Source organism: Carassius carassius, chromosome 33, assembly GCF_963082965.1.
Source record: "Carassius carassius chromosome 33, fCarCar2.1, whole genome shotgun sequence".
Lineage (NCBI taxonomy): Eukaryota > Metazoa > Chordata > Actinopteri > Cypriniformes > Cyprinidae > Carassius > Carassius carassius.
The window spans coordinates 30458021-30484197 of record NC_081787.1 but is presented as its reverse complement, the minus strand read 5'-3'; the positions used below and the strand labels follow the sequence as shown (position 1 = coordinate 30484197).

General features: G+C 39.9%; 1 protein-coding gene across 1 annotated transcript in view; it reads left to right on the top strand.

Annotated features, from left to right (window-relative positions):
• Positions 1 to 4681: 4681 nt before the first annotated feature.
• The window catches only part of LOC132114084 (X-linked interleukin-1 receptor accessory protein-like 2), a 259570-nt gene continuing 238074 nt past the window's right edge, over positions 4682 to 26177 (top strand). Inside the window, exon 1 of the mRNA XM_059522227.1 lies at positions 4682 to 4780. Within this exon, the coding sequence (XP_059378210.1) occupies positions 4699 to 4780 (82 nt within the window). The 5' untranslated portion in view covers positions 4682 to 4698. The remainder of the gene's footprint in view (positions 4781 to 26177) is intronic.

Here is a 26177-nt window from a genome sequence, read left to right as displayed (position 1 = left end):
TAGGCCAGCGAGGATTAACCGTTTGATGCCGGGAGCTAAGCTCCTGTCGGACGAAGGTAAGAGCCTCCCGGCTAGACAACCTTTTCCGTCCTTCAGCCAGAGAGGTTTACCCGTTCGATGCCGGGAGCTAAGATGGCTAGACAACCTAACCTTTTCCATCCTTTGGCCAGCGAGGCTTACCGGATCGATGTGAGTGCTCCCATCGGACGCTGGCGAGAGCCTCCTGGCCAGACAACCACTACCATTCTACGTGGTCTAGGTCGCAAAACCGATCTACCCAATATGCAAGCCATCCGATGCCGCAAGTACCAAACACACAAACAAACCCTCCTTCCATCCTACAGTCGTCAAGGCTTACCCGTCTAATGCCGTGAGTAGCGAACTCCCATAAGACGTTGACGAGAGCCTCACGGCCACACAAACTTACCTTTTCCATCCTATGGCCTGCGAGGCTTACCCAGTTGTTTCCGGGAACAGGAAGTCCCTGTTGGAAGCTGGCGAGAGCCTCCTGGCCACTTAATGTTACCTCTTCTGTCGCACATCCGGAGAGGCTTACCCGTTCAATGCGTGTGCTCCCTTCGGACGCCGGCAAGAGCCTCCCGGTTAGACAACCTTACCTTTTCTATTTCTATGGTCAGCGAGGCTTATCCGTTCGATTTGTGTGCTCCCTTCAGACGCCGGCGAGAGCCTCCTGGCCAGACAACCTTTACCTTTCCATTTTACGGTCGGCGAGACTTAACCAGTTCGATGCGTGTCCTCCCTTCGGACTTCGGTAAGAGTCTCCCGGCCACGCAACTTACCTTTCCATTTGACGGTAGGCAAGGCCTAACCATCTGACGCTACGAGTCTCGACCTCTCGCCAAATCCTGCAAAAAAAAAAAAATCCTCTCAGCTATCCTCACATCTTTTAACCCTGCCTGGCGAGGCTTACCCATTCGATGTTCTGAGTTTAATGCCCCATCGGATGCCGTGAGAGTCCTCCCAGTCGGGTCTTCCTTTCCACTCTCCGCGTCCGGCGAGGCTTACCCGTCTGATGCGTGCGCTCCCTTCAGACGTCTAGCGAGAGTTCTCCCGGTCGGGTCTATACTTGCTGGCCGCAAGCGAGTCTCATCCATCCGATGCCATGAGTCGGGATCTCCCTTCGGATGTCGCCAGAGTCCTCCTTGTCGGCCAGCCCAAAGCTTTTTATCTGCCAAACCGAGAGGACCCAGACATCCGTCATCCTGAGTCTCAAATCTCCAGTCGGAGGCTTCATGGGCCCTCTCGGTCAGCCTTGGCCCTTCACCCACTGAATAGCAGGCGCTATCAGCCAGTAGTACGGTACGCGCCGTAGACCAACACCGTGACCTATTCCGGTCGAGGCAACTCGGGTCCTCCCGGTCAGACACCACAACCACGCTGCTCCTCCTCATCGGCCGATAGGGCTCACCGTTCCAACGCCACAAGCTCCCGTTGAGCATCAGCTCGAGCCCTATCGACCGGGCGCTCACAACCACGTAGTTCAGTACCTGCAGCCGGTAGGGCCTAGTCGCTCCCACCGGAGTACGTAAGCCCTTCCGGCCTGCCAACGAGACGACTTCTCAGAAAATCTAAATCAGCCCTGGCGGCTGCCCTCTTGTACATTTACATTTGCTAATTATATGTAAGCGTGAACTAGTGAAACATGAGTAAGTCTCTTATTTATCTATTTATATACTTATATTAGGTTTACATAATGTGTAAACATTTTACTAGTTAGACTTTTTCCAAACTATAATTCCTGACTAAATGTATAATAAAGTTAAACATTATGAAGTTTCAATAACGATATACACTATACCATTCAAAAGCTTGATGTAAATAATATAAATGCAACAAATAAATGTAACTGTAACAAATCTAACAAACAATGCTGTTTATCAAAAACAAAAAAACCTGAAAAAAATATTCTCAGCTCTTTTCCACATTAATAATAATAGTAATAATAAAAAATAATAATTATAACAATAAATATAAATGTGTTGTGTTTTTTTGTTGCTTGTTTTTTTTTTGTAGAAAATCAGTGTGACTGGAGCAATGATGCTAAAAATTCAGCTTTGAAAGTCAGCTTTGATTGTTCCTAATAAACTGTTTATCTGCACTTGCAAGTGAATATTAAATTATTTTGTGGGATAATGAAATATATTCTAAATAAACTACAAGCATAAAATTGTACAGATTTATTTTGTCCTCACATTCTTTCTTGTAACTCCTCCCTCGCAGTGGCACAGCTGACTGAGAGGATCATTATGCAGCTCATTATGCGGCCCTTTGTCTTCTCAGGTGTAAATCACAATGCGATTCATGATAGTTGTTGACGCCTACTCGTATATTACTTTTACCAACAAAAAGTGTCTATATATTGTTTTCTGTGAGTGAGTAAACAAAATGATTTTCACATAATTTAGAAAGAAAAATTCTGGGCTACAAGCTCCAGTTCTCAAAAATCCCGGGAACCATTGTTCTTTATGTGTTTTTTGCCTTATTCAAGTGTTTTAACATTTTTAGTTTTTCACTAACCACGCATAACATTTTTTTTTTCTCAAAAACACAATCATGTACGTACAATAATTTCACATATTATTATAGCCCAGTTTGTGCTGATTACAGTGAGATTAGACTTTACCCATTTAGATATTTATAAGAAACTGAAAAAAACACAAATGTCAGGGCATGACAAAACTTCTCCAGGCCCCAAAAATACCCTTAGACTCCAGAGGGTTATATACAGGATGATTCTGTAAGACAGCAACGGTTGACAACCCTAGGTGTGGTGTGGCCTAAATACTGGTGTTCACAGCCATGAAACTATTATTAAACTTTATTACATAAAGTTTGCAAAAATGCACACAATGAATAGTGACTGCAGAAATCAAAAGCTGAATCCCAGACAAACAAATAATAAATAAATGAATAAATAAATATAAAAATCGATGTAATGTAAATGTAAAAAAGTTGAACAATATTATGTAATGTGAAGAAAAAAGGCACAAATCCAGCCATTGGAAGCTGTAGAAAACTGTTGAGCGAGGTTGCATTATTATTACTCTTTATTTCAGACTCATGGTCCATATGAAAAGAAGAAAGAATGAAGAGGAAAAATACACACACAGACTTTAAAAGACATACAAGCTTGCATTCCAATGCTTCCGCAAACTGGAAAAATACCTTGTATCACTTAATATAAAATCATTTAAGACCATTATGATACCATTTTTTGAATCATTCAACCGAATATGAAATTAAACATACACTTCCTCAAGACAGCATGCAAAGTAGGTACATTATTAGATACAAACAATCGGCTTGCACTTGTCCACCTTGGATGTTTAAGCAAAATTCTTAGCGCATCATTAAATGGATTAGAACTGGAGTTTTTGCATTTCTGCTTTAGCATAACTTCACCACAAGTGAGCTGTATAAAAAGAAGTACAGAATGCCCTAAATAGAGCTATTTTAACAGCATCAGTACACATATAAAATTAACGAGCCAGCATATTAGCTTGCCCATATAACCTACAGCACTGGCTCTGCACTTCATCATCATCATATAAATCATTTCTAATGATGTGACCCAAGAATTGAACTTTATTTACCACATTCAATACTTGGTCATCTAAATAAAAAGAAGGAACATTTTGCTTAAGGTCCTCTTTGGTTTTAACAATCATAATCACACTCTTTTTAACATTAAATTGATTGATCAGGTTTGGTTAGAAGTGAACACAAAAGAGTTTGCGTGAGGCCCAGCTCTGGCTTCAGCCCACATTCAGCCCCATGTCTGATTTATTTGAGGATAGCTGTGTGTGTGGCAGATCTTCATGAGCGATAAACTGTGGAGAGCTGCATCAGGGGATGGGCTGTTCCAAACCTTTCCTGCAAAGGTACTGTAGAAAACTGTAGAAAGCTACGTAAATGAGACCATCTGCAAGCTCAGCTCCTGGAAGAAAGTTTGGTGCAGAGAAGTTGTTCATGAAGAGCTGTGGCCTCACTTATTGTAGATGTATTCTTTCCTGGGAAAGCTTTGAGAAGAAGTCTTTGAATTTTTCAGTAGATCCCCTAAAAGACTGCTTAATGGGCTCTCGGCTGTTAATAACGCACCCATAAACATGCAGCATGACTCACGCACATACATATAACTTCTTGAAGCTTTTTACATCAAAAGGTCTCTGTGTAGCACACTTTCAGGAGTTTGCTTCAGTTTGTACAGCTGTCTTTTTATTAAAGTACTTCTGGGTTTGAAGCTTTTAAATCAAGCAGGCGAGCAATGTTTTCTTACACAGAGAAACTTTGGTCTAGAAGCATTTATTTGTGCATCACCTAGACTCTGTGGTCGCTTTTAAAAACAGTTTAATAAATGCCACATAAAGCCTTTTTTATCGTTCCATAACGGCACACACATATCTGGAAGAGTCATTTTTAGAGCATCAGTAGTGCGTATTGAAGCCAGAGCAACATGATCTATCATAAACATCTTGGCTAATAGATAAGCTTGTGTTTGAATGATGCCAAATCAGTTAGAAGTTAGATATGTTTTAATGACTACACACAATCATGTGACTGACAGAAAAATGTACACACTGATGTTCACTCTATGATCAAATCATATCAAAACCACAGCCATTATTAAGAAGTTATTCTTCTGTTTTCTGTTTTCTTTTAGCTGCACACGACTGAAAGATGAAGCTCGCTGGATTCATGCTCCTCCTCGTCAATTCAGCAGCCTCCATCAATCTCAAATACATCACCAAGAGGAACTCAGGTATGACTGCCATCTGACTGCACTTACAGCATCGTCTGGGACCAGGAGCATGCGCTGGAGAGTTTGATGGACACTTTCAGTGTTGTTTGTTGTGGAGGTCAAGCCTCTCCTGCTGTTTGGTTCCGTCTGGAGGAATGATGGGAATGTGGATTAAACGCAGCATTTTTATCACTTGGATTCAGTTTGAACTGTGCTTTTTGATGCAGTTTCTCTGTGAAATGTTGTGTTATTTAGTGAAGACCCAGGCTCTCAACATGATCACATAACTGTTTTTCTCCTGCTGCATTGTGTGTGTGTTTGTGTGGGGGTGTGCGTTCTGCAATTATGTTATCAGCACCAAACGGGCATTTATGTGGGCGGTAAAAACACACAGGCAATCTCGACTGTCAGTTTCTCACCCAGCCACAGATTTCAGAGTTTGGCATGTACACTTTACTGTGCCACCAAATAAGCAGAAATGTTTCCTGTGTTTTAATATGCATTATTAACATGTGAGACGCTGGTCTATGGCAGTGTGTGTGTGTTTGTGTGTGTGATGCTGCTGTGTTAAACGTTAATTAGTAGTGCTTTATTGTGCTATCATGACACCAGCATCACTGGAGTGTATGTTTAAGGATATCTGGATGAATATCTGGATGAATGCATGTGCTTTTAAACTTTGCGTTGCTACACAGGGATGAAACTGATTCTGTATTATGATAGTATTATGTAACCATTAGTTGCATTTCCCAAAGGAAAGCTAATGAATGCTAAAAAAGAAGATGTAATGACACGTGAGGGATTTAATCATCACAAGTTTTATCTGATTAGGTTTAGAGGTTGAGTTTTGTGAAATGTGGTGTCCAGTGTTCAACATTGAACCCCCTCAATTTTTCAGTTTGGATCTTTTTTATTAAATCCTGACAGTAGATTTCCAGATGATTTCCTGCCATTGTCTGTGGTCATCATACATCATTGTCTGCACAAGTCAGATATTAGCTAATACATGTTAACATTTCATACATACAGATCATATTTCATTACTTGCATTGTTTTGATTTGTCACACTTTAGGTTGTATTGTGCCAAATACACAACAAATCAAGTAAGATGTGCTGATATTTCTCATATTTGAGAACTACATATACGGTCTGTTCTTTTGTGGTAAATGCAGGCAGCAAAGCTGTGGGCAGTTTTAATCATGTGTTTATCAGCCGTTCTCCTTTAACACATTACAATCACAACAAAGTGATATCATCTGCTCTCACATTGTCAAATAAGTTTTCTTGCAGTTTCCTTATATTAGGGACAGCTATACACCGACAGCATTGTGATTCTCCGTCAGATATATCTACTGTAGATTTGTTCCACATATACAGAGTTCTGTCGTGAAACTGTAGACGGCTGATGATGGCAGAAGAATACTGCACATATGTGTTGCCACATGGGAAAAAACATGAGGCATATAGAGCCTACGAAATTGGCTTTTAAAGGAAAAGCAGGACATTATATCATGGATATCAGAGATATTTGTGACTGTGCAAAGGTTTGTACTATAAGTCTCTTTTAAATATTACTGAATTTGACCTTTTTATGTCCAGGCAAAGTTCAGACTGTGAAATGTCATGCGATCAGCCCAGAAACAAGATGATCACTGCAACAATATTATTATATGATTCTTATGTTATTAATCTGTAACCCAAACTAACTTTTGTGTGGACTAATTAGATGATTTACAAATTAATCCAAGAGTGTTTCTAAAAAATACTTTTGGATCTGGATATTAGAGAGAAAGAGCTTTAATCAATGCAAGTTATTATGGTTATTATTCTCTGTAATTGGCCTTATTCTGTGGGTCGTTCCTTACAGGACGGATGGAAAGATGAGTCTCCCGGTCTGAAATCACTCCCCGTCCAGCCCTGATTATAATCTATGAAACAATCGGCACAGTAACAAGATGAACACTTCAGCAATATTGTAATATGATTTTTTTATGTTATTATTCTGCAACTGTAATTCACTTTAATTCACCTGTGTGAAGTAGTTACATAATGTGTACACAAACACACACACACACACACACACACAGAACAGAATGTTTTTCCACAATTTTAATTGCAAGATGAGATACTATTTAGATATTATATGAGATACTAATTAATGACATATGATAAGGGTCAACAGTGAATATCAGTCGCACAGTCATAAATAAATAAAAACAAAAATATTGTGCAATTGATCAATCATAAACAAGCTTTATAGAGATTAAAGGTTTACTATCTTCTGTTGAAGGCCAATCATGCATCTGCAGTTTAAATGTAACCTTTAAAAGCGTTAATATAACTTTAATCAGGCAAACTGCCCTTGACGGTGAGTAAAAAACACATTTTTCCTAAGAGAAACAACATGTCTTAAAAGCTGTAAAATAAGCTTCTCTTAATGTTTTGCCTGAAGTCACCCACCAGAAAATTAATTTTCCTCTATCTACACCTTATGAGGTCCTTGGGAGTGTAATATATGTATTGTAATTTAATTATTAATGAGCAAAACAGTGTCCCTGAAGTGTCCTAAGATAGAGTAAATGCATCTGAGCTGCTTTGTGAGACTAATTTGACAAGAATAAACAGCTGAAAAAGAGATAAGCAGGTTATGTGTACATATGTAAATGTAAAGTAAGGTATATTTGAACAGCTTATCTAATGTACAAGTCTGTAATGGCACTTCTTGTGACTTCTTTCAGTGTTTCAGTGCTTATAGGCTAATTTATAACCAAAAAAACAAAAAAATTATATATATATATATGGTAAATGGACTGCATTTATATAGCGCTTTCAACAGACCACATGGCCATCCAAAGCGCTTTACAACTTGCCTCACATTCACCCATTCACACACCGACTGCGGTGTCAGCCATTCAAGGCACATCCAGCTCGTCTGGAGCAGCTGGGGTTAGGTGTCTTGCTCAAGGACACCTCGACACTTGGTCAGGTGGAGCCGGGGATCCTTCCGGTTTGTAGACAACCTACATGAACCACTGAGCCACTGCCGCCCCATATATATATATATATGTTTATCCAAAGTTAAAATAGGTTAAATTCTGATCATTGCATTTCATTGATATATATATATATCAATGAAATGCAATGATCAGAATTTAACCTATTTTAACTTTGACCCCATTCCAGCTACATCTAAGCGAGACACAGTATCTCAACATAAATCCATATTTTATTCTAGAGGTGTTAAGACAATACCTGGATCCTTCTGAGCACATTTTAGAAGCTTCTCTAATTTGCATTTGACATGCAGCATAATATGAGCAAAATGTGTTCTTGGATAAATTGTGGTAATGTTACATCGGTCTTGATAACAGGATCAATATTGCGGTATTGTTGTAACTGCTGTCTCTGACAATTTGACAACCATTTTACTGAACCAAAACCCAGAGAGACCATGATCTATTACATGATCAGCTGAGGTGGCTCTCATCACATCTGCACTCTCTAACACAACTCCTGAATGGATTCCATGAATGCATGAAAGTGGAAAAAGTGCATACAATGCATAGAATGAGTCAGTAAGTTGGTCATCACTACTGCAGAGTTAAGTTTACTTATGGAAAGATGAACTGTTGTTTCTCTGAAACTAATAAGTTGAAGAACCTAAAAATGCATCAAACATTTCAATCATGAGCTATAGGACACCTAATGCAGAGAATACTGTCTCTGGAAGGAGTTTGGGATAAGTGATATGACAACAGCTTTGAACGTAAAGTGCTGTGGGATGCTGATCTCCTGGATCTCCAAGAGGCTCCTAGAAATCTGGAACACACAAATGAAACCCTGAAGAAGAATCAGAATAACATTCTGAAACAGAGACTCTCTGGAAGACTCTTTCTCAGAACTCAATCCGCTTCTGTCTCTCTCAGGACCTGCTGCATCTGTTGTTGTTTTCAGGAAATTCTAACAGACTGTTCTGGAAAGACTTTCCGCTGGACACAAGCACTGGCACTGATGTTTGGTGATGACACACATTAATGTCTCTTTCCTCACAGGCTCTGGGATCTGTTATTTTCTCTTCCTTCACAGGTCTGAGACTTCTGTTAATGTGACTCTGGACGGACTGGAGACTCAGAACATGGTGTTCTCTTTATGTCTTCTACCACTGAGTCCAGAAAGTCAGATTGAAGAGTTTCTCTTGAAAGGGTACATTTACTGTTGCTGTGTGTAGATCAGCTATGTGCAATGTTTTTCCATCCGCAGTTGGGCAGGTTGGTGGAGATGCTTAACCAAACCTTGAAAATATTGAAAGATCTCATGCTCCCATTTTAGTGCTGTCATTTCTATTGAGCACGATTGGGATAAATTGAAACACCAACAGTGATCCACTGTCATCTCCACATATCAATGCCAGTGCCTGTGTCCAGCGGAAAGTCTTTCCAGAACAGTCTGTTAGATTTTGCAGAAAATTAGCAAACTTGACCAAGCTCTTGTGGGGAGAATAATTTATTGTAGTGTAGCATAGAGTTCACTCTGAGTGGTACACCTGAGTAAGCTCCCACTGAAGACCTGAAGAAAATCTGATTGTACACATCATTTTAAAAATGACAATTTTAGTACATGTCTAATCCGACTAGGAACATCCAAGCAAATGACATCATCTACTACCACACCCCAGTTATCAGCATTCTTTAATGTTGGGAGGCGTAACAATGCAGTAGTGGATCCAAGTGTAGGCTTTTATTAGAATCGTGGTTAAAACAGGCAGGGTCAGACAACAGGAAACAGGTATAATCCAGGGCCATACAAAAGAGTAATCAACAAAACAGGCGAAGGTCAGGGCAGGCAGCAAACAATCAGATACAAGGAAACAGTCCAGGGTCAAGGCAAGACAACAAGGAACTAGGAAACACGGGATCGCTATAGGCTAACAATACTATGTGATGGATGAGTGAAAAACCAGGCTATAAATAGGGTGAGACTGATGGAGGTAGCAAGACACAAGTCAATGCAAGTGTTGATGAGTCCGGCAAAGGATTATGGGAAATGTACATTTACATTTACATTTAATCATTTAGCAGACACTTTTACCCAAAGCGACTTACAAATGAGAACAATAGAAGCAGTCAGGTCAACAAGAGAACAACAACAGTATACAAGTGCCATGACAAGTCTCAGTTAGTCTAGTATAGAACGCATAGGTAGGTTTTTTTTTTTTTTTCTATAAAATTAAAAGACAAGAAAAGGAAAAGTGCCAGTGTTAGTTGGTTAAGTGCAGGCGAAAAAGATGAGTCTTTAGCTGTTTCTTGAAAATGAGTAAAGACTCAGCTGTACGAATTGAGATTGGGAGGTCATTCCACCAGCTGGGCACAGTCCAGGAAAAGGTCCGTGAGAGTGATTTTGAACTTCTTTGGGATAGTACCACAAGGCGTCGATCACTTGCAGAGCGCAAACTTCTGGAGGGCACATAAGATTTAACTAATGAGTTTAGGTAAGTTGGTGCCGTGCCAGTGGTCGTCTTGTAGGCTAGCATCAGTACCTTGAATTTGGTGCGAGCAGCTACTGGTAGCCAGTGTAACCTGATGAGGAGAGGAGTAACGTGAGCTTTTTTTGGCTCATTGAAGACAACCCTCGCTGCTGCATTCTGGATCAATTGCAGAGACTTGACAGTACATGCAGGAAGAGCCAGGAGAGCATTACAATAGTCCAGTCTGGAGAGAACAAGAGCTTGGACAAGAAGTTGGGTGATTTGCTCTGACAGGAAGGGTCTAATCTTCCTAATGTTGTATAAGGCAAACCTGCAGGACCGGGTAGTTGTAGCAATGTGGTCTGTGAAGCTTAACTGATGATCCATCACAACTCCTAGGTTTCTAGCTGTCCTCGAAGGAGTAATGGTTGATGAGCCCAGCTGTATAAGTTGTGATGAAGCAATGGGTTAGCTGGAATCACCAGGAGTTCTGTCTTCATAAGGTTAAGCTGAAGGTGATGGTCATTCATCCAGCTAGAGATGTCACTCAGACAGGCTGAAATGCGAGCAGCTACCGTCGGGTCATCTGGTTGGAATGAGAGGTAGAGTTGGGTGTCATCAGCGTAGCAGTGATAAGAAAAGCCATGCTTCTGAATGACAGATCCTAATGATGTCATGTAGATGGAGAAGAGAAGTGGTCCAAGTACTGAGCCTTGAGGAACCCCAGTAGCAAGGTGGTGTGACTTTGAAACATCACCCCTCCAAGACACACTGAAGGATCTGTCAGAGAGGTAGGACTTAACCCACAGGAGTGCGGTTCCAGAGATGCCCCTATTTCTGAGGGTGGACAGGAGAATCTGGTGATTAACAGTGTCAAAAGCAGCAGACAGGTCCAGTAAGATGAGCACCGAGGATTTTGAAGCTGCTCTTGCTAGTCGCAGGGCTTCAGTAACCGAGAGCAGAGCAGTCTCAGTTGAGTGGCCACTTTTGAAGCCAGATTGGTTGCTGTCCATGAGGTTGTTCTGTACAAGGAACATAGAAAACTGGTTGAACACCGCTCGCTCAAGTGTCTTTGCAATGAATGGAAGAAGGGATACCGGTCTGTAGTTTTCAAGAAGTGCTGGATTTAGAGATGGTTTCTTGAGCAGTGGGCTTACCCGAGCCTGCTTGAATGCTGAGGCAAATGTTCCAGACTGAAGAGAGGAGTTGATAACGTGAGTAAGCGAAGGTATGACTGAAGAAGAGATCGCTTGAATGAGGTAAGTGGGGATCGGATCAAGTGGACAAGTAGTAGGATGATTGGACAGGAGAAGTTTGAAGACGTCCATCTCTGAGAGTGGGGAGAAGGAGGAGAAAGAGTGTGCGTCTGTCATTGTGAAGTTGTCCTCAGTCTGCGGTGTGGAGAATTGTTCACTGATGGATCTTGTCTTATTTGTGAAGAAAACTGCAAAGTCGTCCGCTGTAAGAGTCGATGGAGGAGGTGGTGGCGGCGGATTAAGAAGAGAAGAGAAAGTCTTGAAGAGTGTCCGAGCATCACAACAGCTGTTAATTTTGTTGTGGTAGTAGGATGTTTTAGCCGTGAAGACATTTGCAGAGAAGGAAGAGAGGAGAGACTGATACACACTGAGGTCTGTAGAGTTTCTTGATTTCTGCCATTTCCTCTCTGCAGCCCTGAGTTTAGAGATGTTCACGGAGAACCTCAGACAGCCAGGGGGCAGATGGGGCGGTGCGTGCTGGTCTAGACAACAGTGGGCAAAAGTTGTCCAAGCAAGATGTTAAAGTGGAGCAAAGAGTGTCCGTAGCGCTGTTCGTGTCCAGAGCAGAGAACTGAGAGAGTGCAGGAAGCGAGGATGAAACCACAGAAGATAGGCGAGTTGGAGAGAGTGAGCGTAGGTTCCGTCGAAAGGTGACCTGCGTTGGAGTGTGAGGCACTTCAGGAGTAAGTGCTAGGTTAGCAGTAATGAGGAAGTGGTCTGAGGTGTGCAGTGGAGCAACTGAAGAGTTGTCCACAGAGCAACAGCGCGTGTAGATGAGGGCCAGTTAGTTGCCTGATTTGTGAGTCGCTGTAGTAGACACTAGCTTGAGATCAAATGAGGTGAGGAGTTTTGAAATCAACAGCCTGGGGTTTATCTAGGTGGATGTTGAAGTCACCAAGCAGTACCAGAGGAGTACCATCTTCAGGAAAGTTTGATAGCAGCACATCCAACTCCTCCAAGAAGTTTCCCAATTGACCTGGGGGACGATAAATGACCAGAAAGTGGATTTTAACAGGGTGGGTTACAGTAATGGCATGTGATTCAAATGAACCAGTACCTGTAGGTGATGGCAGAAGATCAAATTTCCATTCTTTTGATATAAGGAGACCTGTGCCTCCACCCCTCCCAGTGGTACGAGGAGTGTGGGAACAAGTGAAATTAGTGGAGAGGGCTGCAGGGGTGGCAGTATCTTCAGGTTTGATCCAAGTCTCTGTCAGTGCCATGAGGTTGAGACCAGAATGAGTAGCAAGAGAAGAAATAAAGTCTGCTTTGTTAACTGCAGACTGGCAGTTCCAGAGACCAACTGGAATAGAGAGTGTAGTAGTAGAGGTCAGAGGGACAGGCCGTAGGTTTGTCAGACAGGCATTCCTGCGACGTACATAGCGTGCTCTCCGAGTGTTAGTAGTGATAGTAGAGATCTGAAAGCACATAGTGACTACAAGTGTAAGAGATATTTGAGAACAAGGTATACAAAAAGTAAAGAAAGAGGGGGAAAAAAGCAATACTCAAGTGCCCTGTCGGTGTCCTTGCTCGGTGGAGTCGCGCAGGTAGAGTCGATCGTCTTTACACTCGTCCGTCTTCACACGAGGAGGGCTCACACGAGGGCTGCCGCGACCGCTGCCGCGGTGAAACTTAGCGCTTTTGTATTAGCCTGATTACCTGTGATGGAAGTCAGCTGGCCACGCCTCACTATTTAGCAGATCGAAACCAGGCAGTCCCGCGATAGGCAAACGCAAAACCAAGCGCCACTTTCAGCACGTATTAACCAGGGTAAGACACACACAATTTAAACCAAAAACTTTTCTAGCAATGACGATCACACACCAGTCTGATGAGAAAACAAAGGCAAAACACTCACAAGCTGCTGTCCTTCTCTGTAGCTCGACTGTTTCTTCTGTAGTCTTTGAGAGTAACAAGAGTCATGTTTTTTTTTTTGAGGATGTTGTTATTTAAACCACAAATCTTCCAATTTATCGATTTACGAGGATAGTGCCTATTCGAAAATTTGCTCTGATGTTTTTGGAGTTATGAGGTCTGAGATCCTTCTGATATTTGCCACTGACTCTGATTCGTCTGTAGCGGGTGAATATGAGATAAAATTTGTTTTGGGAATATCTAACATGACGTTTGGAATAGGTTTGCACCCCCCAGGTCTTAATGCGTTGTGTTTTCTTCTTGAGCATCAGTGAATCTTTTCAGCCTTTGTAATAAATATGAGTCCATCCAACAAATTCTCACTCCCAGCTCGTCACATATGAATGCTTGGAATCAATTTTGAACGTGCTGGCTGCCCCTTGAACAGTGACAATTAATAACATTATTGTGGCTGTTTAAATTGAAAATCATACTACTACATACTGTATATGTCATAATGACAGTACTGTACCTCAATATATAATTTTTGAAGATACATTTTGCATTTGCACATTGACACCAAAGGTTTCTCATCAGAAGTAACGGGGTTCCCTGTACATTGAAAAATTATGCCAGAGAGTAACCCAGTGCATTTAACAGTGATGCCAAGGGTCCTGAGCGAACGTCCATTAGTGACGAGTTGAGAGTTAGAGCGTGTTGCTCCATCAGTTGTTCTCAGTGTTCAAAGATGGATCTCTATTTCATTCAGTCACTGTTGTGAAGTGTTTAAATAAGCAGAAGATGCTGGAGGCAGAGTAACTGCTCAGGACAGACAACTCCTGAAACTCATCACAGAGCACAAAAACAGAGTGTTAAACAAAGACATGAGAGATTATAACTGTTGTGTGTTACGTATGCAGGTTACATTTTAAGACCAATTAATGCAGAAAAGCAACTATTTCCAAAGGTTTCACAGATCTTTTCCATCTCTGTGTACAAACACACACACAGCTTTTTGAGACGTAACAAAAATAAAATAAAATAAACAATAACAATAAATCACAAACTAATCTATTTAAGGTCTGAGGTGAGGTGGTCATGTATTATGTAATTTAACAAGATGCATTTGATGACTCGTTTAAGATTTGCTTAGACTGTAATTACTGGAATAGGCAACCAATATTATAGTCCTTAATTAACTAGGTTAAAATGGTAAAGGCAACTTAGCATGTATTAATAGCTGTTAGAGAGTTATTATTTATCGTCCAGTAGTGACTTCCTGGACAGAAGCCAGTCCATCTGGCAACGTCTAGAGATCCTGGAGACTTTCTTCATCCAGCGAGTATTAATGCGTACACTATAACATGCACATTCATTCTCACATGTTTTAATATGTTTGGACCGCCGAACCCCCTAAGAATGTTTCTATATGAAGCTGTCCATTAATCACTGCCCTAATGTTCTGCTTGAAGAGCACTTCACCATGTACATCACTGATTTAACACATTTCTCACATTTCTAATAGAATTGCTCAAAGTCCTGGTGATTCAGCGGTTAATTCAGCACTAAATAAAATGAATGCATGTTCCCTAAATTAAAGCATTATCTTAAATCCATTACTATTATTGTTGAAAATAACCTTTTAGTCTGAAAATATTCATACATTTTCTTGAAGATATTGTTGTTCTTCAGCTCACTCATATTAAAGGTTATTGGTTGTTGACTTTCTGCAATATTGTGAGGAAGACTGTGTGTTTTGATTTTGATTAAAATAATAGCAATAATAAAGGAAAGGTGTTTTTCAGTGTGAAGCAGTCCCCATGGTAACAGCATCTTGAATCAATCCTAAGTCAGTCTCTGAGACATCAAAGCCATCCATTAACATTTCCACCCAGTGTCTGAAGAATGTGATAGGATTGCTTTTAATTATTGTGTGGACCAGCAGAAGGAGTTTCTCTAACTGTGATTAATTATGAACAGCAATCAATATGTGTGTGGTTTATACAGCTAATGAAGAACCTGATCGCAGCCATGCTTTAACAAGCTCGCAAATAAAGAAATAAATAGAAATATGCTAGTAATCTGATCTGATAGTGTATTTACATATGACCGTGCGTGTTCATGTTCCACAAATAATGACCTTGTAAAGAAGTGTGCAGAGTTTCAAACTGAGATCTTTCTGTGAAGCATTGATTCTTTGAACATTTGAACAGATCTGATGAACTACAGCATCTGTAATAACTCATAACAGATAACTCAACAGGCACCGTCCAACCATAAGATCAGTGAATATCAGTTAAAGAAGTACAGGATGCTCATGTTCTGTCTTTCCTACTAATTCAGATTGAATAGATAATTGCTGTAAACACTCAGATGGTTTATTGGCTGTGAGTAAGATGAAGATGTTTGAAATGTGTCTCTTATTCATGGAATTATTAAATTACAAAACTATGAGCACTCTTCAATAAACAGTGACAAATTTTGAGCGGGTCAATCTTAACCCGTTAGTCTCTCTTTAACCTTTCACTCCAAATGAAAAACAGTGGGTCTCATTCACTAGTAACTGCATGGGCTCATTTGGAGGTGTACACACTGAAGAACTTATTCACCACACGTGTGTATACACACAAATCTGTTCTTAACCTCATTCTAATGTTAATGAACTTGGAGTATGGAATGAGCAGCCGTGTGCTTGATCATAGTCATTAGTATAAAACACGTCCAAACATCCCCATATACGATCTTTCCTTTACAGTCGTTCGTCACTCAAACATATGATGCTCTCTAAAGAGGCATGTTTAGATGAGACTATCTGACATCTATAGTCGAGGGGAAAGTGAAAGGTGGTTGGGAAATTTTTCTTCTCATGACATTTACATCAGGAGTTTCACGTCAAAAATGCTTCATTCATTAATATGTAGACAGTAAATCTGAAGTGTTTTTTAAATGAATGGGACACATATTATAGAAGGTTTTGTGGTGTAATACAGTGGCGAATGCTGAGTAGATGTGACAGATGAGCAGTTGGCTTCATGGGACTCTTACAGGGTTTGTGTTTACCCTCATTTGACGTCTTTTTCCGCAGTGTATCTCAGATTAAGCACACAGAACACGAGACTGAAGACGACGGCAGCCAAACTGTCTGCTAGTTTGTAATTAAGCTGCTCGCTGATCTCAACAAGTCCTCTGCTCTGTAATTTTGGCAAAGCTGAAACCATAAAGCTGTATATTATATAATTGACACTCAAAGATGGAGAAGAGTTTTGTAAGGACTAATTAGGAGGCAGTTGTACGGCAAATTTATATTAACCAATGAATTACATTGTAGATTTCCTTCAGAAATCTGAATCTAGGTCAGCAGTGAGAGATGCTGTGATCGTACAACCCCACAATTATGAGCAGACAGGCTGCAGAAATACAGGAGTGAATATCCACCCCGTCACTACTCCGCTAACTCTCACTAACGTGAGAGAAAATCATGTTGTTTCATGTTACCTGCTGGTTAAGGCTGGAATTAGACTTGTGTGTGTGTGTGTGTGTGTGTGTGTGCGCTGACCTATTGCAACAAATGCCCACTGAAGGTGAGCTGAAGGACCGATGTGCAGTTCACTGAAAACATGAACAGATATGAGATAAACAGAGACTTGACCGGGCATGACCATGAACAAACTCATCAAACATCAGGTTCCACAGAACAAAGCTAGACAAGAGCCAATGCCACATGGTCACATGACATAAACCAACCAATGGAAACATGACACATATAGCAGAGGAACCAATAGGTGTGTTGTCTCGATCGGTGAGCTTGCAGTCGCGTCAGGATCGAAAGCAGAGACGTGAAGTCGGAAACGTTCTGCTACTTGCAGACTCTATCACAGATGAAGTGAATTAAATGCAGTATTTGTGAAATAGACTTTTCAGAGAGGTTTTCATAATGTCATTATTTTTATTTCATTATTTGATTAATGGATGATTTGTGCACTGTTTTACAGTGCCTCCCATTTTTCCAGTAATTGATTCTTACAACCCAAACATTAACATACACGTTTTATAGTAACCCGAATGTTGGTGTTTTTCAGTCGCAGTCTCCAGAACCACAGCATGTCGCAGTGCTGTAAAATCTGTCGGACAGTTTCCTGAAGCTTCTATGTCCCACAGCAAACAAAGTAAAAATTACATGATAAGTAATGATTAAACGATTGCAGAAATGTTACTCATTTAGGGTTTAAATATTATGTATTCTTTGAAATGGGTTGGCAGAAGAAATCAGACAGAACAGAAGGAAATGTTATCTTCTCATAATTAGTAAATGAGGAAACTGCACTTAACAATGCAGATGAAAACATACTAACATTGATATGATAACTGAATACAATCTAATGAAAAGTTAATGCTGCGATTTCAATATTCTATTTGTAAAGTTTTTCATATGTAAATAATGTACATTTTAGTTGTTGTCAGTACCTCGCACGTTTAGATGCTGGAAATCCATCATTATTGAGTGTCTGAGCAAACACAAGTAAATGCATGTATTGTAGAACCACATTTTAGGTAAAACACATATGAATTCTCATGAGATCATGTTGCACATGCTGTTTAATCAGCAAAAACCTCTGCTGGCACTTTCTCTTAACAAATGGTTTGACAGTGATGTGTTTCTGAAGCTGATATAAAGCAGATATTCGTCAGATATTAATGATGAAACCCTGAATATAATACTGAAGTGTGAAGTTGTTTACATGCTAACGGGATACTCTAACTGTCCACTGATTCCCTGTAACGGCTGTGCTAACACAGAAATGCACAGACATAAAGTTTAACTGTACAGGACAGACTGACCTGCAGACGGTCTTGAAGAGAGAATCACGGATCATTATTCCAGGGAAAATCCACAAGTTTAGTCTACTATATCCTCTCGCGGACTGTCTTTTGGTGGTGAGAACAACAGCTTGCCTCATTGATCAGAGTTGATCAGTGAACTATCCTCTACAGTGTGTGATGAGTTTATTCGTGTCATGGTTTACAAAGTTTGCCATGTTATTTTGGCAGAGTATTGCTGCATTATTGTAGATTTTACTCCAGACATCACCTACAATGACCAACCAGCTCTGATTATTCACCGCGTCAAACAGGACAGCGGGGAACTTCTTGAAAGTTTTCTGAAGGTCATTCCAATGCACAGCCATACTGCAGAACACATGGCAAACGTGCCTTTGCTGGCCATAGAAGAACACAACACTAGTTTTTATTTGTACACTCTTTCGTTTTTCTTTTAGAATTACATTAGGCAATACTAACACGAATGCTACAAATGCTGCATATTGAAACGAAGCATGCTTTTCTCAGAGGAAGTGTTTTGGTGGAGTTGTCTCTCATTAGGACGCTGGATCACTCCCGCAGGCGTCCCTCAGGATCTGCTCTTACTCGCTCCCCAAAATCTGCATTCTTGTTGTATTGAACATCATCTTGTGCATTTTCTCAGCATTGATGCTGGTGGGAAACTGTTAGATCATTTCATGTCTGCGAGGCTTTCATGCTTGAGATGTCTTTCAGCACAGTCTGCTGCGCCGAGGCTGAACATCTGTACCTCCTTCCCTCTAATATCCAGCTGATTGACCTCTGCTCTTCCTCTCCGCTCCAGCCAAACGTCTGCGAGGACCTTCATCTGCCTGAAGCTGTGGGCTTGCCATCCGCTCCTCTCCACATTGAAGTGACAGAGGGCACCGTGGATTTCAAAAGAAGATAATATTTATGCCATCTGATGATCCCCTTATATTTCCCACAGAAACAGAGATTACAGTGAATCATCATCACATATTCAAGGAACACTTTACAGGATGAGAGTATCTGGAAGGTTTGGTGAGGTAACATTCATCTGCTCTGGTTTCTCTGAGCTGAAAGCCTGTCTTAGATAGCGTACCGCATTTAGCCTGGCATTACTGTGCTGCTGTCTTATTCCTTAGAAAGAGGTTAACCAAGAGGAAATAATTTGTCTTCCAGCTGAACAAGCTGCAAGATAATTCAGGTTTTTTTTTCTTCCCTCTGCTGTTTTAAGAGCGCGGGAGGAGGCGAGAGAGATGATAGCCCAGACAAAGAGCTCCTTCTCTGGCTCTCAACCTAACATCCCAGAAGATGCTCTCTTCACAAGACTCGTTTCTTTTCCTTTTTTCCTTCTCCTCCTGACTCCTGAATCCCCATAGCATCTTAATAAATAGCAGTAATATGGTTTTTGTGAAAGCAGCAGCACTTAAAGCCAGCGTGGCTCATGGCTGTTTCAGAACAGAAAGAGATGGGGAACTAGGGCAGAACTGAAGAATTGGCTATTATTTGGAGAGTGTGGTGTGTGGCCGCTGCCAAACACAGCAGTGTGCATCTCGCCTCGAGAGAGGCAGCCGGAGATGTTCAATAGCTCATGCATAATTGCTAATGAATCCTGCAGGTAGTGTGGACGGCGTTTGCCAGGCTGTTAATGGAGGAGGCTCTCGTCCTCAATCCCACTCAGCTGAGACCAGTGTCTCACACGTCCTCTGAGAGAAGGTCAGATCTGCCCAGGGTTCACAGAGCTAAGAGATGCTCACAGGAGGACCTTTTCTCTTCTTTATCCTAAATATAGCTGGTTTCGTTTGCATTTCAACAACACAGTAAGAGGCTGTTCACACGGCGGAATGAAGAAGAGCACAAGGCATCGAGACACATGTTAGGACAGAGCTTCATGGATGAGACGCCAGACGTCTAGACCAGTGCATGTTTTCTCATAAAAACAATGGAAACGTATACTGTGTGAACGAGCCCTTAAGAATCAAAACATGTATATATGCGCTATTAATACACAATAAAGGTGTTGAACGCCAGGTCTACTGACAGCATCTGTTAGCTAGAGATTATCATTTGGATGCATACACTGTGAAACATATTGTTTTTGTGAATGCAATAATATCAATGCTCATTATTTGAGGTGTAAACATCTATTTAGTGCTGAGAGGGTGATCTTCTGATTAATTGTTCTTGATTGTAGAGTTTAAGCTGTATGAATAATCAATTCTATTACATTCATGTTATCGATTTATTGTCTTGTCTTTAGATTTCATTTATACAGTAAGTACATGAATGAAAACATGATTTGAGACATGGGTAAAAAATAAAAAAAAATTAAATAAAATCATTTTCATGAGTTGAAATAAATATTAACTAAAATCAAAGATATAAAATGTACTGTATTTTAGTTTAGCTAGTTTCCAAGGCAACATATCTCATTTTCATTTAGTTAAACTTGACAAAAATAACTAACTAGATCTTATAACTAGAACTGAAATAAAAATTAATAAACTCAAAATAGAATTAAAAAAACAAAAAAACAAAACAACAACTAACAAACATGGCAAAAACACAGTTATGAAAACAGATGAAATTGCTAAATAATAAAACATTTCTAAAACTTTTAAATAAAACAGTAAATATGAAATCAAACTCAGGGCTGCTCACTAAAAGTTTACTGGTTCAAACGTGCAAGTCATGTACTATCACTGGAAGCTAAAGATTTCAATTATGTTTAATTCTGTTAATAATTCTTGAATGTCAGCGTGAACAAACACAGCAGTAACTCTCTCTAACAGTGTGTCCGGATTGAAAACGATAAGAGAAAGATTAACTGCACAAAATAATGCAAAAACGTGTTGACGCTGGTGGCTGATCGTTTCTGTTATGTTTTCAGCGTCTGGTGTGTGAGAGCTTGTCTGTAATGAGCAGGATGTGTGTGTGTGTGTGTGCGTGCGTGCGTGTGTGTGCGTGTGTGTGTGTGTGTGTGTGTGTGTGTGCGTGCGTGTGTGTGTGTGTGTGTGTGTGTGTGTGTGCGTGTGTGTGGACTCCTGCCAAACATCAGCCACAGTGGACGTCATTAACAGCCAGAGAAGATTAAATGCTCATTTTGAAATACAGATGTTATGGATAATTACCTTTGGGGTATAATTGGAGCTAATGTAAGAGTAGACACCAAGAGAACTCACTCACACTCATCTGTTCCTCACTATGCCTGAAATCACACCTCAAAACGTCTTATGTGTCTTTATTTGTTTGACTGAGCATCATGGGTACAGTTATGTTCACAAAATGGACCCAAACTGCTCTGATTAATTAAGCAACGAATGAAGCAAGTTAAGATGTTAAGAGCAACATGATCATGTCTTGCACAATTGCTTCAGTGGAAGAGACATGCATTGTTCAGAATAAGTTTCAGTGAGCCTTGTAATAAATCACACACATAGAAAAAAAAATTGATTAGATTGGATTTTGTGCTAAGTGTGGTTATCCCACACATTTACTTACATTTGCACAGACAAGGTGCTAAAGGGTTTCTCAGTACGACAATGATCATCAATAACATAATGAGACTTATCAAGTTATCAGAAAGGCCACACTCAGAAATATTGGGTGTTTAATAAATTTAAATTAAATTTATGCTTTTAGCAGACGCTTAAAAGCGACTTACATTGCATTCAAGCTAACAATTCTCTCCTAACATGTGTTCCCTGGGATTCAAACCCCCAACCTTGTGCTTGCTTGAGCTACAGGAACACATTGAAATTATATATATCCTTGAAATAAGCTTGAAATCTAAAGGTCAGTCATAGATATCAGCCTCCTTTAAAATAATAATTACTTGAATTTATAATTTTAATCTGATCACATTCTCAGTTATAGTAATATATACTGTATGAAACTGAAATTCTGGGAACGTCATTAAACCTTAATTTCGTTTAAATAATTATATGACAAGATCTGCCAAATTCAAATGTATGTAACAAAACTGCAATGATATATATATTAGTGCTTGGCAACGATTAGCATTTTTAAGTGCAATTAATCGCATTATTGTCGTAATTAATCACTGTTAATCGCATTGTTTTGCACAAAAGTAATAATGCATTCAAAAGTAGTTTATTGTACACTTTTTTTTTCATTTAAAAGTAGTTTGTTCATTTTACACAGTAGCAGTTAAAATATTTATTGTAGCCTAAATCGTAACATTACATTAACGTAATTAAATTAAATTAAATTATTTTATAGTTTGTTATAGAAAAACATGTTCGGGTCCAGAGCCTGGATCATAACATTATAACAGGCATCTTCCTGTTAGAGAGCTGCAGGATCGCGGCACCCATCACAGCAGAGTGTGGTGCGGGACAACACTTGATGTGCGGGTAGAGACTCATGTGTGCGGGATGCAGGAGAATAATTAGGATGTGCTTACACTGGGCAATCTTAACCCCCAAAACCTGGTTTGTTTGACTAGTGTGATCGCTCCGTTTAGCAGTCCCTGGCTCGGTTAGAAGAGCTGGACAAGAGCGTGGTTCAGTTATATATATATATATATCAGTGAGTGTGAGCGCTAACCATGCCAGAGTGCAGATCTTCTGATACATTCTGCATGATTGCGTGAATATTTCTGATCTGTAAAGCAATATATTGTGAGAGGGACGTGTGTTACCACGTCGTATATGACTCAAAATAATAAACCACAAAGTTAACAAAACGATTTACTCCACTGTGTTGAGCAAGCGCTTCTCTGCTGTCTTCACGTGCTATTGAAAACATCCTATTTCCAACTTTTAAAGTCATGATTACGAGCTTGTTGCATTCTTTTCTGTTAAAAATAACAGTGGACAGTGGTTTGTGAATGTTGATCGGGAGCATCCTCTTGTGACCCATGATCTGTCTGTATGTATATTCAGAGCCAGTGAGCAACAGACTTTCATAATAATAAAAAACTGCGTTAACGTGTGATAAAATTGAGAGTGAAGAGTTTGGTTCCAAAAAATTATAAACACCATTTTAAAAATAAAATTAAAAAAAGAAAAAATCAGTTGTATCTAGTCGGTATTGAAAAGTCAATTTTTAATTTTATGCAAAATGCAATATTCGCAGAGTTATTAGGTCATGGTTTCTCCATTTTTTTCCAAAACGTGAAAAACGCCATTCTCCCTTTTTTGCAGAATGAGATATATCCACCCAACCAATCACAGCGCACCATTCCAAGCACTGTAAACGGTAACAACCAATCACAGCGCACCATTCCAAGCACTGTAAACGGTAACAACCAATCACAGCGGACCATTTAACGCACTCTAGACAGTAATGGCAGCACTTTGAATACCTAGTTTTCCTCGTCTACTTTGTACTTTGTGATCGACAAACAAGGGCTGCACGATAAATCATGTGATTGTCCTGTGCATCTCGTCAGTAAAGCCGGTTCTGTGATTAATAGTACCAGTAAATCTACATCACATGCTTTCAGATGGAAATCATTCAGATGCATTTAATACATAGGCCCGTAGATCAGTGACAAGCTATGCTATATTGCGTTCATTAGATGAATCGCATTCGATTATGAATGTGATATTGTGTAGCCTGTCAGCGTTAGTGTTTTTATGCTAACATTTTCATCATGTTCTTGTTCATGATGAAATTATATTTTATTGCTGTAATTAATTTATAGCATTAATGAACATACAACAATCTTAGAATTCAGAGTTCTCTAAATCAGGGGTCTCAAACTCATTTGAGGTTAAGGGCCGGATCGGAGAAAGTGTCCCCTTGTGTGGGCCGAATTACCTTTTTGTTAAACTCTAGTTTGCTTACAATTACATTAATATTAACCATACAAACTACAATATAATATATATGGTATATATATATTACCATATTTTGCAGAGTGTGTTTTTGAGATGGTTTAAGCCTGACATGGATAAATAAATATGACACTAAAGCCACCAGTAGGTGGCAGCCAATCTCTGTCTTTATGAGTGAACTGACTCATTCAAAACGGCTGATTCATTTAGAAATGAAGTTAGTGATGGTCTTTATGAATCAAAATAGATAGATTCAAATGCTTTGTTCAAAAACAAAGATTAATTCAGTATCAAAATACTCAGTACATTACAAAATGTAAGTTCGCACATCATTAAAACAACAGTTAGGATATTAGTACACGATAAATATTGCACACTCCTTGCTCATTTAATTTCTCCATACGAAGCTGTCCAGTGCGTCAGAGTGTAATTTAATATAAGCCACGAGTTATGATTAAACTTACATGTTTGCGTTGAGATAATAATACCTTTTTTCCATCTCTCCTTAAATAACCTGTCCGTCGTTTCAGGCCAAATGTTTTCTTTTGGACATGTTTAAAATCACAAGAAAATTGCCACACAAGCATCAGTTACAACGCAGCTATCATCATATCTGCTCGAGATTCTGGCACCGCTTTAAAAGGCGCATGTTAAGTGTCCAGACTCCCGAGGCATAATATCAACGTAAATAAATTAGTAATTTTTCCTCTTTAAATTAAAAATAAAATGTTGTAGCGAACACACTTTATTTAATTTTCAAACTGATGTTTATTTTATTATTTTATATTATTGTTGAAATCTTCCTGCGGACTGGATTGGACACCTCTGTGGGCCGTATGTTTGACACCCCTGCTCTAAATCATAAAAAGAGCGATGAAGCCGCAGCGGTTCACAACACACAGCCCTCGAGACAGGCAGAGTCCAAGGAGTCCATGATGGAACAGTTCATAAGCTCAGTCCCGACGTATAGATGTCTAAACATATCCGAGGTGTGTGGAAATGTCCCACCGGTCTCGAGTCCCACGGAGGAGATGGAGGGATATAAAACCGGAGCGACAACAGTTACGGAACGAGAGAGGACCAGGCCTGGGTTTTAGTTTGTGTTTTGGCTTTATTTGTGAGCGTCAGTCGTCCGTGAGGGGCTGATGCGCTGTTTTGTGTTTATTTTGATCATTAAAATATCATTTGATTGTCCGCCGGTTCCCGCCTCCTTCTTCCCGATGATTATGAAGGTTTAATCGTTACAAGGACCAATTAATACATCACTCTGGTTCCAAGCATCACAACTATATCACCATAATCATAATGCAATAAAGTCATCATATTATCATAATCATAATCTCAGTTCATTCGTTTTATCATGTATATTATTCAATATACTGCATAGCTATATCAATCATTTAACAATCAACAAGAGTACTCTTATAAATAGACAATATCAATAAATAGCTTCAAAATGCATTTCAGAGTCAAAGAGTAGTTGACAACTTCATAATTCAACAGCAATATTAAGATTAATTATTAATGTATTACTCATTTAAATAGGCACAATTTACATACATATTCCGCATTCACCAGTTCCCGTATCATTAAGTCACTCAACAGCAGTCAATTGAAAAGGTAGAGGCAATCCGCAGCAGCTCAACACACCAAACAACAGCACGCGGTTGTATTTAAAGGAAAGTGACACAAGTCTCGCGATACTTCACGAAGTCTCGCGACAACGTGAACACAGAGGGGAGATGCAAATAAGGGGAATAAGGCAAAAACATCTGGGTTACATAAAGATGCTATGTGAAAATTTGAAACAGAAAATAGTGGTTTTCCTTTTGCCACTTTCTCGGTAAAGAAAACACATTTTTACTCAAATTATTCAAAATGGATTTATTGCATTTTGGGAGCAAACTCTTCATATATATACAGTATATATACATATATACACTCACTGGCCACTTGATTAGGTACACCTCGCTAGTACCGGGTTGGACCCCCCTTGCCCTTCAGAACAGCCTTAATTCTTCGTGGCATAGATTCAACAAGGTGTTGGAAACATTCCTCAGAGATTTTGGTCTATATTGGCATGATAGCATCACTCAGTTGCTGTAGATTTGTCGGCTGTACATACAGGATCAAATCTCCCATTCCAGCACATCCCAAAACTTCTCTACTGGATTGAGGTCTGGTGACAGTGGAGGCCGTTTGAGTAAAGTGAACTCAT